At 39.2% G+C, this 12,795-nt stretch overlaps 2 protein-coding genes across 3 annotated transcripts in view; both read right to left on the bottom strand.

Moving 5' to 3' along the window:
- mcph1 (microcephalin 1) overlaps positions 1-5,646 on the bottom strand; it is a 29,614-nt gene extending 23,968 nt beyond the window's left edge. Inside the window, exons 1-10 of one of the 2 annotated variants that reach the window (XM_071480795.1) lie at positions 5,492-5,646; positions 4,573-4,832; positions 3,950-4,076; positions 3,764-3,855; positions 3,539-3,657; positions 3,306-3,390; positions 2,787-2,898; positions 2,574-2,705; positions 2,400-2,480; positions 540-1,670 (exon numbers count right to left, since the gene is read on the bottom strand). In XM_071480795.1, coding sequence (XP_071336896.1) covers positions 540-1,670; positions 2,400-2,480; positions 2,574-2,705; positions 2,787-2,898; positions 3,306-3,390; positions 3,539-3,657; positions 3,764-3,855; positions 3,950-3,983 — 1,786 coding nt within the window. In that variant the 5' untranslated portion in view covers positions 3,984-4,076; positions 4,573-4,832; positions 5,492-5,646. The remainder of the gene's footprint in view (positions 1-539; positions 1,671-2,399; positions 2,481-2,573; positions 2,706-2,786; positions 2,899-3,305; positions 3,391-3,538; positions 3,658-3,763; positions 3,856-3,949; positions 4,077-4,572; positions 4,833-5,491) is intronic. The other variant, XM_071480796.1, reaches the window with a different exon arrangement.
- A 1,288-nt stretch (positions 5,647-6,934) lies between these two features.
- npy4r (neuropeptide Y receptor Y4) lies at positions 6,935-8,287 on the bottom strand. The gene has a single exon (XM_071481682.1). The coding sequence runs from the start codon at positions 8,285-8,287 to the stop codon at positions 6,935-6,937; it is 1,353 nt and encodes a 450-aa protein (XP_071337783.1).
- Between the last annotated feature and the right edge of the window lie 4,508 nt (positions 8,288-12,795).

Below are 12,795 nucleotides of genomic sequence, written 5' to 3'. Positions count from 1 at the left end.
GTCAGGCCTCATCATATGTTGGACAGGTTGCAAGTCTATCACATACTGACAAACAAAATGCGTACCTATAGGCAAACAGTGTTACTAATTAACCTATCTCACATATCTATGGACTCTGGGAGAAAACCGGAAACCCAAAGAGACATCTCAGACCTTATCAAAATATATACACACGTACACACAAACAAGTATATGTCAAATTTATGGGAACTACTACAAATTAGGCCTTTGCAAGACAAACAAACAGAATATTACAAAAACATTCACATTAAAAGCCTCATTTATTTAAGTTAAAGTTATTTCTTTATTCTTCTCTTTAAAACGTGACAACCAGAAATAAAAATTCATCTTCACCTTTACTAATTAAAGTATTCCCTGAAATATTAATTACATTACATATCTCCAACCACTGAGAAAGCTCAAACAGCAGTGATAATATTTTATTTTGTTTAGTTAACACTGATGGTAGAAATCTGAGTATTGGGTTCATTATTATTATTAACGTACACGTTCTAAACTCTGGCAACCTAATTACTCACTTTCCAAGGTATGAGAACGAACACTGACATCAGAGTTTTTCTGCAGCTCTGACACTGAATTATCCTTTATTAACATTGTTGGTTGTACTAATGTAGATGCTCTTCTCTGTTTCTCTTGATCACTTGTAGTTGTACTGGTGCTTGTAAAGGGTAAGGTGCTCTGTCGCCGCCTTTTAGCCACGAGTGTTGCATTAGCACTTGGACTATCCAATGTAGGCAGAGATTCTTTAACAGCCTGTTGTGGATGATTGTGTGCATCAGACTGCTGACTGCGATTTTTGCCACTCTCACTTTCTTCCAGTTTCCTCTTCTTTTTAGTGTTGCTTTCAGATCCAGTGGTTTCACTTCTTCTTTGTTTTCTCTTCTTTGGGATAGAGTCCAACTCAAAAGGAATCTGAATGTCTCTTTCCACAGCTAGATTAGATATAAGAGGTCTTTTTGATCTCGGGTGGTGGTTAACTGGGGAGAAATAGTCCTCAAACACGTTATCATCTCCATCAGTTGAAACTGAGGCAACACTTGGAGATTCACCAGATAGAGATCGTACCATGGCAGAAAGTGATGGTCTGGCTCGTTTGTGTATTTTCTGTTTCTGTAACGGAGCAGCAGTTTCTTTTGACAGTTCAACTGCAGCATCACCTGTCATGGCTGGTGATGAGAGGCAGCTAGAAGAATTCACATCATACGGACAAATATTGGTCTTAGTCTCTGTAAAAGATTTAGACGTTTTCATTTTTCGTTTTCCCTCTTCAGATTTGTTAGGTAATGGGCTAGATGATTTTTCTTTATTTATGTTTTTGCTGTTGTCAGATCTCGTTTCCTGGCGAGGACATTCTGATAAACCTATGGATTTGTGTTTCTCTGCTGGCTTTTTTCTGACCGATGTCCTTCTTGACTTTTTCTGTGTATTGCATTCTTCGTCCTTTTTGTCCGCCAAGTCAGGCCATTTCAACGGACTTGAAATTCTTTTTGGCACATTACGGCAGGGTGACAGCCAGGCCTTTTCAGGACCTTTCCTGTGTTGTTTTTCAATATGGCCATGGTCAGTAACTTGTGTTCTCCCTTCTTCTTTATCAGGTGAGCAACCGGGTTCAGCAACAGAAGCACTGGAATCATCATCCGACTGGTCATCTATATCGGGGTAAGAATAATAATTATTACAGGTTTTATGCACCTCTCAGCCACTTTCGGTTCATTGCTTTTGTTTCCCAGAGTGTTTTGCTAGATTTGCAATTGCTCTCACTGACCCCAACTATATAAAAACACAGGCAGCTGCTCGTGCTTTACAAGCTCTCACATCCACATTGTACGCTACAAGCCCACTGTCAAATGGTAGAAAGCCGTTTGTAAACAAGGGGCTGAAGAAGAGAACTGCTCTTGTAGAAAGTTACAAAGACCAGCATGTTTTTTCTTAGGAGCTGTCAGAGCAAATAAGGGCAACACACAAGTAAATACTGCAAATTCAGGAGCTGACTCCAATGGGATGCCATTGTTACTCTGTGTTTGTTAATGTTAGTATCTCTAGAGCAGTCAGACTCTTTTAATGCAGCTTTAAAACAGTAAGAAGTCACAGACAAACTAAAGAGTACATATTTAAGCAAAATAGACAAATAAAAGATGTAGTTCACTGTAGCTTTTTGCTTACGAGCTATATATCTGTGACTCAGTAACTAATTGCTATCTTTATTCAATAATTTGCACAGTTTCTTCACTTCAACTCTAGAATCAATACTGGTTGTTGGAATTTTTGAGAAATGTGTTTTTAATTTTTTTTTTAATGTTTACAAACATTCACTTCTTATTTCAGAAGCTTGGTAGTAGAGGTAGTAAGAGTAAGAGGATCATATTTAATTTTCTTACACATTAATCTGAGGACAGTTGGTGTGCTCCCAAAAGAAGGCTTCAGCCCAGTGGGTGAGCAGGATTCAGCCATTTGTGAAGCTAAAAGACAGACATTTGAGAGAACTGGTTGGCATTTCAAAAGTGTTGAAATGTTTTTAAGGTATCAGCCTGCACAGCTGCTGATGAACATACCAGTGGGTGAGAGGTTTTCCCGCTTCTCTTTCATGTCTTTCAAACGCTGTGCCATATAATCCGATCTTTTCAATGCAGGACTATAGACTATTCCATTCTCTTCATCGATGATGATGGGCGACACATCTGTAACTGTGTAAAAATAATTGTGATATGACAAACTATATCCTTTGGTCTTAAGTAAACATTTTCCAAGGTGCAGTAATCTTTTACCCAGAGGTTGTTTTGGAACGAGGTCTTTCATCATCTTGTCTAATTTTCTCCTCATGCGCTTGTCATTTTCAGGTGTCCTCTCTGGAGAATCTTTTGGCTGCATGCAGCGATGCTATGTGAATCAAACACAGAAAATTTTTTGAATAGAAAATAAATAAATGCATATTTTAATACTTTCAAGGTCAAAATCTTAATCACAATGTCAATTAAGAGGGCATGTTCTCACTTTGTTCAAAGCAGTGAACGCCTCATAATGTTTACAAAGCTGACAAACTCAAATATAATTCAGTGAATTGCCCTTTAGGACCTGATTTTTATGATGATTTTAGGCACATCAACATTTAAAATATGACCACATGACACCACATTTATAGATTTTGATCAGGTAAAGAAAAGACTTCAGTCACTGAGCCAGAATTAGCACAATGTATAGCCTGGCAAACAGTGGTCCACCACAGATTTACAATGACAGTTTAACATTAACATATAAACATTACATGTAAATCTGGCTCAACTCACTTTCTTGTTCTTCAACACAGGATTGCTTTCATCATTTAAGGCTGGATACAACTCCTCATCTGCATGCACACTGTCGTCGTAACATCTGGACATTATTTCAACAAGAATAAGCCACTTTAAGAGAGTCAAGTAAGAATTCCCAACAACATTTTGTAAAACTTTATGACAATACAATAAAAAAAAAGAACATATTATAGAATTGTTGAAGTTAAAAAAGTATGCAACTCTCTTACCTGACTACCCAGAGAACAGAGACAAGCTTCACATCACTTTTCTTGGCTTTTCTCCACGTAGCCAAATGACCATTGCTGAAGATGACATGTGTGACCTGTTTGTTGAATGTTTTCGAAATCTGTAAAACAAAAGGGAAATTTAGATTTTGCAAATTATACACATCTGCTGTCTGTAAATTCAGTAAACGACATACAATATAGTACAAATCTGTCCTGTGGTCTCACCTGAGCACCCATTTCCTGCAGCTGCTGAACAAATGGTTTCGAATAGTTTGCTGTTTTGTCCGATGACCACACATCAACATAGGCAACGACATCTGCAGACACATTGATGGGAGTAATTAATATAAAATTTAAACCATAATGTTCAGCCTGGACTAAGTGCAGTAAAACTGAGATGATGTACAGTACCTTTAAGAACTGAGCAGTTGTTGCTGGTGGTCATTACTGGCCTCTTAAGCTTCACAATTCACCTACACAAAATCAGCTTCCACAATGCACATGAATTTTTGCTCACACTCCTTTGTCCATCTGCCAACTAAACCAACCAGGGACAAAAACACCAAAAAAACAAAGGTTATCTGAAAGATGATGCAGGGTTGCAACTCAGGACTATTGTTATTACAGTCAATCCGCTAATTATATTTTTGATTAACTGAAGAATTAGTCACAAGTCTTACAAGTATACAAAGTTATGACAAAGCACATTAGTTAGCAGTGCCCTAAGTGTTGGCTTAACGGTGCATACATTGTCTGACTATCAAAAATAGTAATATTTTCCTAAGGATATTTTTTCATAAGATATGAGATGGAGGAAAAACAAGCCACTGGCTACATATGTTCAGCTGTATTTTGCTCCAGAGGGAAACATATACTTTCTGACAAAACCAGTGTCTACACAAGCTTCTGCTATAAAGCTGTGCAGCTACAGTATTGTACTGATTTAGAAAATAACGGTAAAGTGAGAATGCTTTCAAGAATAATGACATGAGTAGTTTTTATTTATTGATCAATCAATATTTGGTGTCACCAACCTTTGCCTGTAAAATTCTGCTGCACACAGTTTTTCAAGGTACTTGGGAGATGGGTTGTTCCAAGTACTCTGGATAAGTTGCCACAGTTCTTTTGTGGATTTAGGCCGTCTCTGTGAAGCCTGTCTCTTCATGTAATCCCATTCTGATGTTGAAAGCAGGGCTCTGTGGGTGGCAGACCATCTGTTACAGGAGTGCTTGTTCTCCTGTATCTGGAGAAAGTTCCTTATGGCTCTGTCTGTATTTTTGGGCTCGTTGACATGCTGCAGAATGAATTTGGGACCTATGAGACATCTCCATGAAGGTAAATGAAGGATACAATTCTAAACATTGTACACACTGTACTAGAAATTAGCAGTCTAGTTTCTATGAAAACTTAACATCAAGGAAACATGTTTTTCTTTATGAGGATCCATACGATATGCCTCCCTACCTATCTCTATCTGTATTTACCAAACACACATCTTCTTTATTGTGTATTTTATTGTAAATCCAATAACTTTAACGTGAAGAGTCGTGTTAACGTTAATTAGCCTCACCACTCAGGTTAGCTACGTTACCTGCGACTCGATGGTTATCAAACATATAGGTGACCTTTGGCGTTAGTTACAATGTAACATGTAACATATATGGCACATATTTTTGATCAAACACCAGTGACTTCAGTTGACAGTTATAAATGTCTACTACCTTGCTAGTAACGTTAAGGTTAATGCTAGTTTTCCATTAATTTATGCTACGTTTTGCTGCTAAACTGGCGAGCTAACTAACTTTCGTAGCATTTTGCTGAAGTGGCTAATTTAGGTCAACACTTCCGTAATATGTTGACATACGTATTATACGTGTTTCTGACTCTTAGCAGTACACAGGCATGAACACTGACATTAACCACAGTTTTTTGTTGTAGTCTCCGGACACTTACTTTATTCGGCAGTGAGGTTTAAATCGCGCAGTTTCCAACAATACCTGACTACAGAGCAGAGTTCGCGCGTGCAGTTTGTGATGCAATGCATTCTGGGACAAGGCCAACCATTGGCTGCTAGGCAACATACGTCACTTCCAACTATCCAATCTTTGAAAGCATTAATCAATTATAATTTGTCTCATTGTGTTTTTCACCATGCAGAAAAGAAAATAATTTGCATCTTATTTTGAGGAAAGAGATTTGAGGTGGTAGTTAAAATATTCTGGTTTCTCAAATAAAATGTAGGGATTATTAGACCAGGCACATACACATGTCTACACTTGCCTACAGTATCCCATATACATGCACAGTCATGAGCAAGTGTTTGAACTGACAGATATGAGTTGTCATAGAAGATATCTGAGAATTTCTAAGACTTCAGATACTGTAGATGCACTGAGCCAGTGTTAGTGAGCATCTACAAGGACAGTCTGACTTATAATAAATGGGAGACTAACACATTTTAATACAGGCTAGATTAAAAGCCTTGCATGAACACATTTAATATCATTTGTTTATTTGTTAAACACCTCCTAATTAAACTTCAATTTAACAGTCTTACAAACTGTTATATTTTATCTCTAAAAGTCACAGTAATCACAAAACACCATAGAGTTTGTCTTCACTAAGATCGCACACTGATTTCACAGCACAAATGCTATAAATACAAAATTAGTAATACTGTAAAATATGATAAATACAACAGCAGCAGTCCCCTCATTTTCAACATGTATGTCTAGTTCAGTTTCAGAGTCCTGGTATTGTGCATGCTGGCTCATTGTCACACTGCTGTGACTTACTGGGGCACTTGAATACAACAGAGTCATTGTTAATGTTATTAGTAACACCTATACTTCTCCTACAATGACAAATGTCTAGTGTAAAAAAGGCCTATTCAGTGATCACATATCCTCAGTATGAATGCATCTCTGATGTTTCTCATTTTCTCAGTTCTTGTCACCTCTCTGTGTGTTGATAACATACCAATGTGCAGCTTGCAGTATGGTTTGTTTGGAAAAACATCTTACTTTGTGTTTGTGAAGTTTGAATGACACCCAACTGGTTAATTTCCTATTAGTATAAAATGATTAAATATGTTGATTTCTTTAACTGCAAAATAGAAGCAGTGTAATGAATATAGTACACACGGTTTACGAAATTGAAACATGGGATTGGGATACAGCTACAGATTAGTTTAAAAGTACGCATTGTACTGCAGAATAAGACAAACCAACACAGTACTGCACACTTCAAAACACTGACAGAAATGTTGCACTTTAAACCACTATCAAAACTGTTGTACATGTCATTAAAGGTACAACACACAGCAGAAGTTAGTCCTACAGCTGTGTAGTCTATATGACTACATAATACTACAGCAGTATCCTCTAGGCTGTAGCATCAAAGTCCGACAGAGCTGAGAGGCACAGAGGAGCGGGACACTTCCATGTGCACAGTGGTCATTGGGAAATGCTCACACTCTTCCTCAAGTGTGTGGCAACGGCAGTGCAGGAGCACCTCTCTCACCTCCTGCCGAAAGTTGGAGTTGAGGAAACCGTAGATTATGGGGTTGATGCAGGTGGAGGACATGGCCAGCAGGTGGCAGAGAGAGAACAACAGGTTGTGGTAGCAAATGGGAAGTGCCTCCTGGTTCCAGTCTGACAGCACATTGAAGATGGTGAGCGGCAGCCAGCAAAGAGCAAAGACTGTTATGAGGACGACCAGCATGATGTTGATTCGGCGGCTGTGGGTCATGCGCAGGTTCTCTGGGGTCCTGGCACGGTCAAGCATTGCTTTGCGCTGGCGAAGCCGCACAAAAACTCTAACATAGCAGAGCAGGACCAGCAATAGTGGGCCACAGTACTGGAAAAGTAGGAGCCATGTGGTGTAAGCCAGCCTGTGTTGCTGGGATGGCCAGTGCTCCAGACAGGCCTCCATATGTGGAATTGTGGGGACGTAAGTTAAAAGGGTGCGATATGAATTTGGAAGCACAGATGAGTTTGTTTGTTTGTAAGAGGCGGGTTGAAGTAGAGATACATTGTGATAAGCTGGAGGAGCGGCTTGGTGATGAAGTGGAGCCTGGGGCAGGATTACATTAGTGTAGGGCTCATTTGTGAGTAGTTGAAAGGCCAAGAAAGGTGTAGAGACGAAGCAGGCAAGAATCCAAATGACAGTGACTGCCATGTAGGCCTGAGGAATGCTGGGTTTCCAGCCAGAAGGGTTAATGATGAGCTGATGTCTTTCCAGAGCAATGAACACCAGAGACAACACAGAAACAGTGACAGATACACACTGGATGAATGGCACCAGCCGACATAACAGTGACCCAAACACCCAATGGTCCATTAGTGTGTATACAACAGTGAAGGGTAGGCAGAAGACACATACCAGAATGTCAGAGAATGACAGGTTACAGATGAAAATGCTAGTGACATTGACTTTTTCTCTGCGACGGGTGATGATGCAGATGAGGCCAATGTTCCCCACCAGCCCCAGCACCATTGTAATGCTGTACCACACGACTAGACACCCTGTGATGACATGAGACATATGGCACTGCTCTTCATGCCCAAGAATAAAGAAGTTTGAGAGAAGCTCGGTCTCATTCCCTGGCCGCTCCTGCACAGACTCATGACTGGTTCTTCCCTCCTCCCATGGTAGGGAATGCGGAGAGTTGGAGCTGTTCAAGGACAGAGACAGAGCTGTTGTTGATGGAGAAGACTGGCTCGTGCTCGTGTTGCCACTCAAGGACATCTCACCAGGACTTCAGTGTCACCAGCCTCCAGGATCAAACTGTCCATCCCAGCCCTCTGAAAACATGCATCTGAGACAAAGAGAGATAACACACAGAGGGAGAGAGAGAGAGAAAAACATCATTCACTCACAAAGCTTCAAAGGATCTGTTCATGTAGAAGTGATACTTTCACTTTTTGCACTTTACTTTAAGTCACTGTGACATTAGGTTCAAGAAATCATTGCCATTAAAACATACACATATGCTCTATTTTTAGCCATGCTAGTGGCATGGCTCTTGGGATTGCATTGTCAGTTTGTCTGTCAGTTGGCCCAAGCTAAAATGTCTCAACAACTACTGGATTGATTGCTGTTAAATTTAGTTCATGCATTCATGTTCCCCAAAGGAATCATTTGAAATAACTTCGGTAATTCTGCCTTTTCATCTAGCGCCATCATCAGTTTGTCTGATAGTGTACTTTGATTTATGACCAAACAGCTACAAAATCAATGACATTCCCATCAGCCTCAGCTGGACTTTTGCTGCATTCACTTGCTTCTTGGATGGTCCTATTTCCCAAGATGGGAAGTCTTTCTGCCAACTTTTCTGTGTTCATGTGCTCTATGGAAACAAAATGAATGCTACAAAGACGTGCAAAAAAACCAAAAAAAAAAAACCAACTTGTTGATAGCTGTTTCCAGTATTTGTGTTACTTATTATTGGGGTCACTGCTAATAAGTTTTCTAAGTAATCTAGGACAGCAACAAATGGTTACAATTTAATACCATATTCCGGTGGTGTAGTCTATGTAATACTTAGGTATATGCTCTATACCCACCAAGAAACCTCAAAAATTTCCATATAACCACTTAAAAATGCCCAAGAATATGTAACAACACAATTTTGTGACAGACCTTTCATTCTACAATTGGATTGGGGAAGTTTATCAGTTAGCAGTAAACTGATAAGGTCTGTGTGCAATGAGAAAATAAACGTCAACGTCAGTGGCTGCCTTCTACACATATGGATTAACCTTATCAGGGGTTAAGGGCGGGGTTGACCAATGTTGCGGTGTATATGACGTCACAACTTGGAAACTTGTTGACTCCGGCAAATCGTGTACCAAAGTTTTCACAGACTTTCTGACTTGTTCTGACTTGAGGGGACATTCACATGAATTTTGCTTTTTAGTAAATGTTGCTAATATGCTTAACAAAGAGGGTGAACACGGTCTACATTATACTTGCTAAACAAAAGCATGTCCACATTTAGCTGAAAATATTTACTGTTTATGTCAGTGTAATATGGGAGTTCTGAGGTTGATTGTTCACAAAATACCATTTACTAATATAGGAGCATTACACCTTAGACAGGAATAAAACTTTTTACAACTTTATACAATAAAAATAAACACAATGTCAGGTATTTTCTATGTTATCAGCATTTTGTATTATGCAAAACTGCAGCTGCACATTCAGTTCTTTGCCTGACAGTAACAATCTCTCTTTTCTCTTCTTTTCTTATTTCTCTTCTCAGTTTCCCTCCCACAAATGAATCCTTCAGTCAGGTTTCAAGACTGAACACAATAGCTTAATGACAATAAAATTACTATGCATACATTTGAGCACACACTTCTGTTGTTTTGTGCGTACACAGTAAATGATGTACCATGCTGAAGTGAAAGGGCATGACTTTGTCAGAATCCTAAAAATGGATTGTAACTGTCTCCCCTGAAACCTCTGCCATGTGCTGTGAAAACCAGCATCACAAGGAAAATGAGCCTGTCATTTTCTATTAGCAACAAAGAAACACACTTAGCTATCAGTCACTTCACACTGCATCATTGTTAACCTACTCTGTCAGTGTGTTGCGTGAACTGCAGGCCGCGTGGCACAGCATCGATCACCTTTTGTTCATGGAGAAAAGACAAGTGAATGTCACCAGTAACCAGATGTAACAAATAGCTGTAACAGAGCTGAGGGACCATAAACACTAGCAGAGGAAAATGACCCATTGATGGACAAATATGAACCTGTCATGTCACAATGATGTGGCACTGTAGGATGCACATCCACCATGTGGTTGTTTGTGGTGATTTGTCCCCTCCAGAGCAAAATCTGTGCAGGATAAGGAACTGTGTGACCTGGCACTGCTTTTGTTTTTCAGCAAAGTGTCCTCCATTCCTGACAAGATAGGACTCTCTGACAGACAAATGAAAGAATGGCTGAACATTATTTTCCTTGGACCAGATTCCACCATTGCATTTCATTTCACACAAGTTTGACAAAAAATCACAGGTAAATAATTTATTTATTTTTTTATTGTTTTGAAAGTTCATTGAGTTTGACGAGAATTTAAAGGTCCATAGATATGAGCAAAAATGGAAGGCTTTTTTTTTGTGCTTGTAATTATTCAGACAATGAAACTGTAAATAAACTTGTCTAAATAAACAACAGCAGGCACTTTGCTGTGCTCAACCTGACATTATGTCTCAAATCTCTCATTATTCCCTGCAAGAGGTGTCAGGGATTTAGAAATGCCTTCTGTACAATGCCGTTGTTGTTGCATCATTCAAAAACATTTTTAATGGAAGATCAATACAGTACAGCAGCATGTCTGTGGACACGAAGCAGCAAGCTGACAGTGGAGAAACCAGACAGCATACATTTCATAACTCATCAAATAATGAAAGAATGATTTTCCTCAACAAGGCTCATTAGTAAAAATGAAGCACTTACACAATGGCCTGGTAGAGTGGAGTGTCTCTGTGATGCCAGGATGCCAGAGAAAATGATGTTCTGATCAGGTGCGAATCTGAGAGTTGGAGAAGGAGCTCAACATCATAACAACCAGAAGATTTCTGTCAGAGACAGTGAGAAGCAAAGCTATTATTGGGCTGTTGAAGCCCTGTGGTTGCCAGAGACCCTCTGAGCTCTAAGCTCTGCTGTCACACAGTGGTGGATTTATTCAATAACATCCTAAAAATGACACCCACAGTAAGTTGTGTTAAAGAAACAAAGAGCAGGCAAGAAGAGACAGAGTTGATGCAGGTTTGTTTATTGGTAATTGTATTGCTGGATGTAAATAAAATGAAATTATTGTTAAAGTAAAGTTTTATGTAGTTAATTCCTTATTAACTATGCAGGTTGAAAGTGACTTTGTAGTGTGTGGTTGCACTCTTTTGTGTTGTTTGACTTCAGCACCAACTTGAAAATGCAGGTCTTTTCATCCTGATGCACCTCAAACTCAGCAACAATGTGTGAGAGAGATGTGTGTAAGAGACAAAAAGACAGAATATTAACTTCAGATAGAGAAAAAACATTCAGAAAGTGGTACAAAATTATATGGATTGGGAGTGGGAGGGTCTGAAAAAGAGAAGAGTAGTGTATGTTTTGTCTTGGTAAAAAGGAGGCCAGTCTTACCTAAAGATAAAAAATATGACTGTTAAATCTTTTACAGATTTAATATTATTCCTCATGTTCAATAGCTTAGTGTTTCCTGTATAACTACATCAGGTCAGAACAGATTTATGAGGACAACTTGTTTTACAAAGACAGCTGAAATAAGCTTTGGAAAGTGTGTTAGTTTTATGAAATCTCCCCTACACATCAATATTATATTGTGTCAATCAATGATGCTGTGGGAATGTTTTCTAAAAAGTAAAACAAGGTCTAGCCACCCTCCCTTTCTTAATCATTTTTATAAAGTCCCTAAGAACTCTTGAAAAAAATCCTAGAAAACATGTTTGTTTGATCATAATGAATCCAATCATGAAAATCTTACATGTCACAACAGGCCATGCCATATGTGTAACAGGTGCATGACCAGCAGCCTTTCTCCCAGTTAGAGCCAACACTATGCACCTGCCCATCACGATCCACACACCCTGTATGTGAGGAAATAAAACCACAGTTGAGAGGAGCCGTTGACCAACTGGTCACCCTCTAATGAATCTGCAGTGAATAACTGTGTGTGTGTGAGTGTGTATTGATGTGTGAATGGGTGTGATTCTGATAAGTCTTGATTCAGCAGGCAGGTGTTGTGTAAACACACTCAGACCGATGAAGAAGTACTAAATGGAAATGTGTCCAACTTCTGTCAGACACTGGACAAGTTTCCACTCCAAAATCTGCTGCTGTTAAATTGTATCTCTACAGTTTGTGATCACTCACACTCACCTTTTGAAGGGTTTTCCTTATCATGCGGCTCAGAGTGGCACAGGACAACCAGTACCATAAGACAAACACATGGAGAAAAGCCTGACAGAGTGAATAAATTACATCTGTAAACATGTTGCATATTTTGGACACAGAATGGGTCTGATTTTTTGCAATATTGCGCAGGTGGAAGAAGGCTGTCCCAGAGACTTGCTTTATATGTGGAGTAAAGGACAAGTCCTGGTCAAAAATGACACCAAGGTTTCTGACTGTAGCACTGGAGGCCAAGGTAATGTCATCCAGAGTCAGTATATTATCACATAGTGTATCTCTGAGGTGTTTTGGGCCAATTACAATAACTTCAGTTTTGT

The sequence above is a fragment of the Trachinotus anak genome, unplaced genomic scaffold (assembly GCF_046630095.1).
Source record: "Trachinotus anak isolate AG129_WGS33_773 ecotype Australia unplaced genomic scaffold, CSIRO_AGI_Tana_v1 ptg000007l, whole genome shotgun sequence".
NCBI classification, from domain to species: Eukaryota; Metazoa; Chordata; class Actinopteri; order Carangiformes; family Carangidae; genus Trachinotus; species Trachinotus anak.
This window is presented reverse-complemented; position numbering and strand designations above follow the sequence as displayed.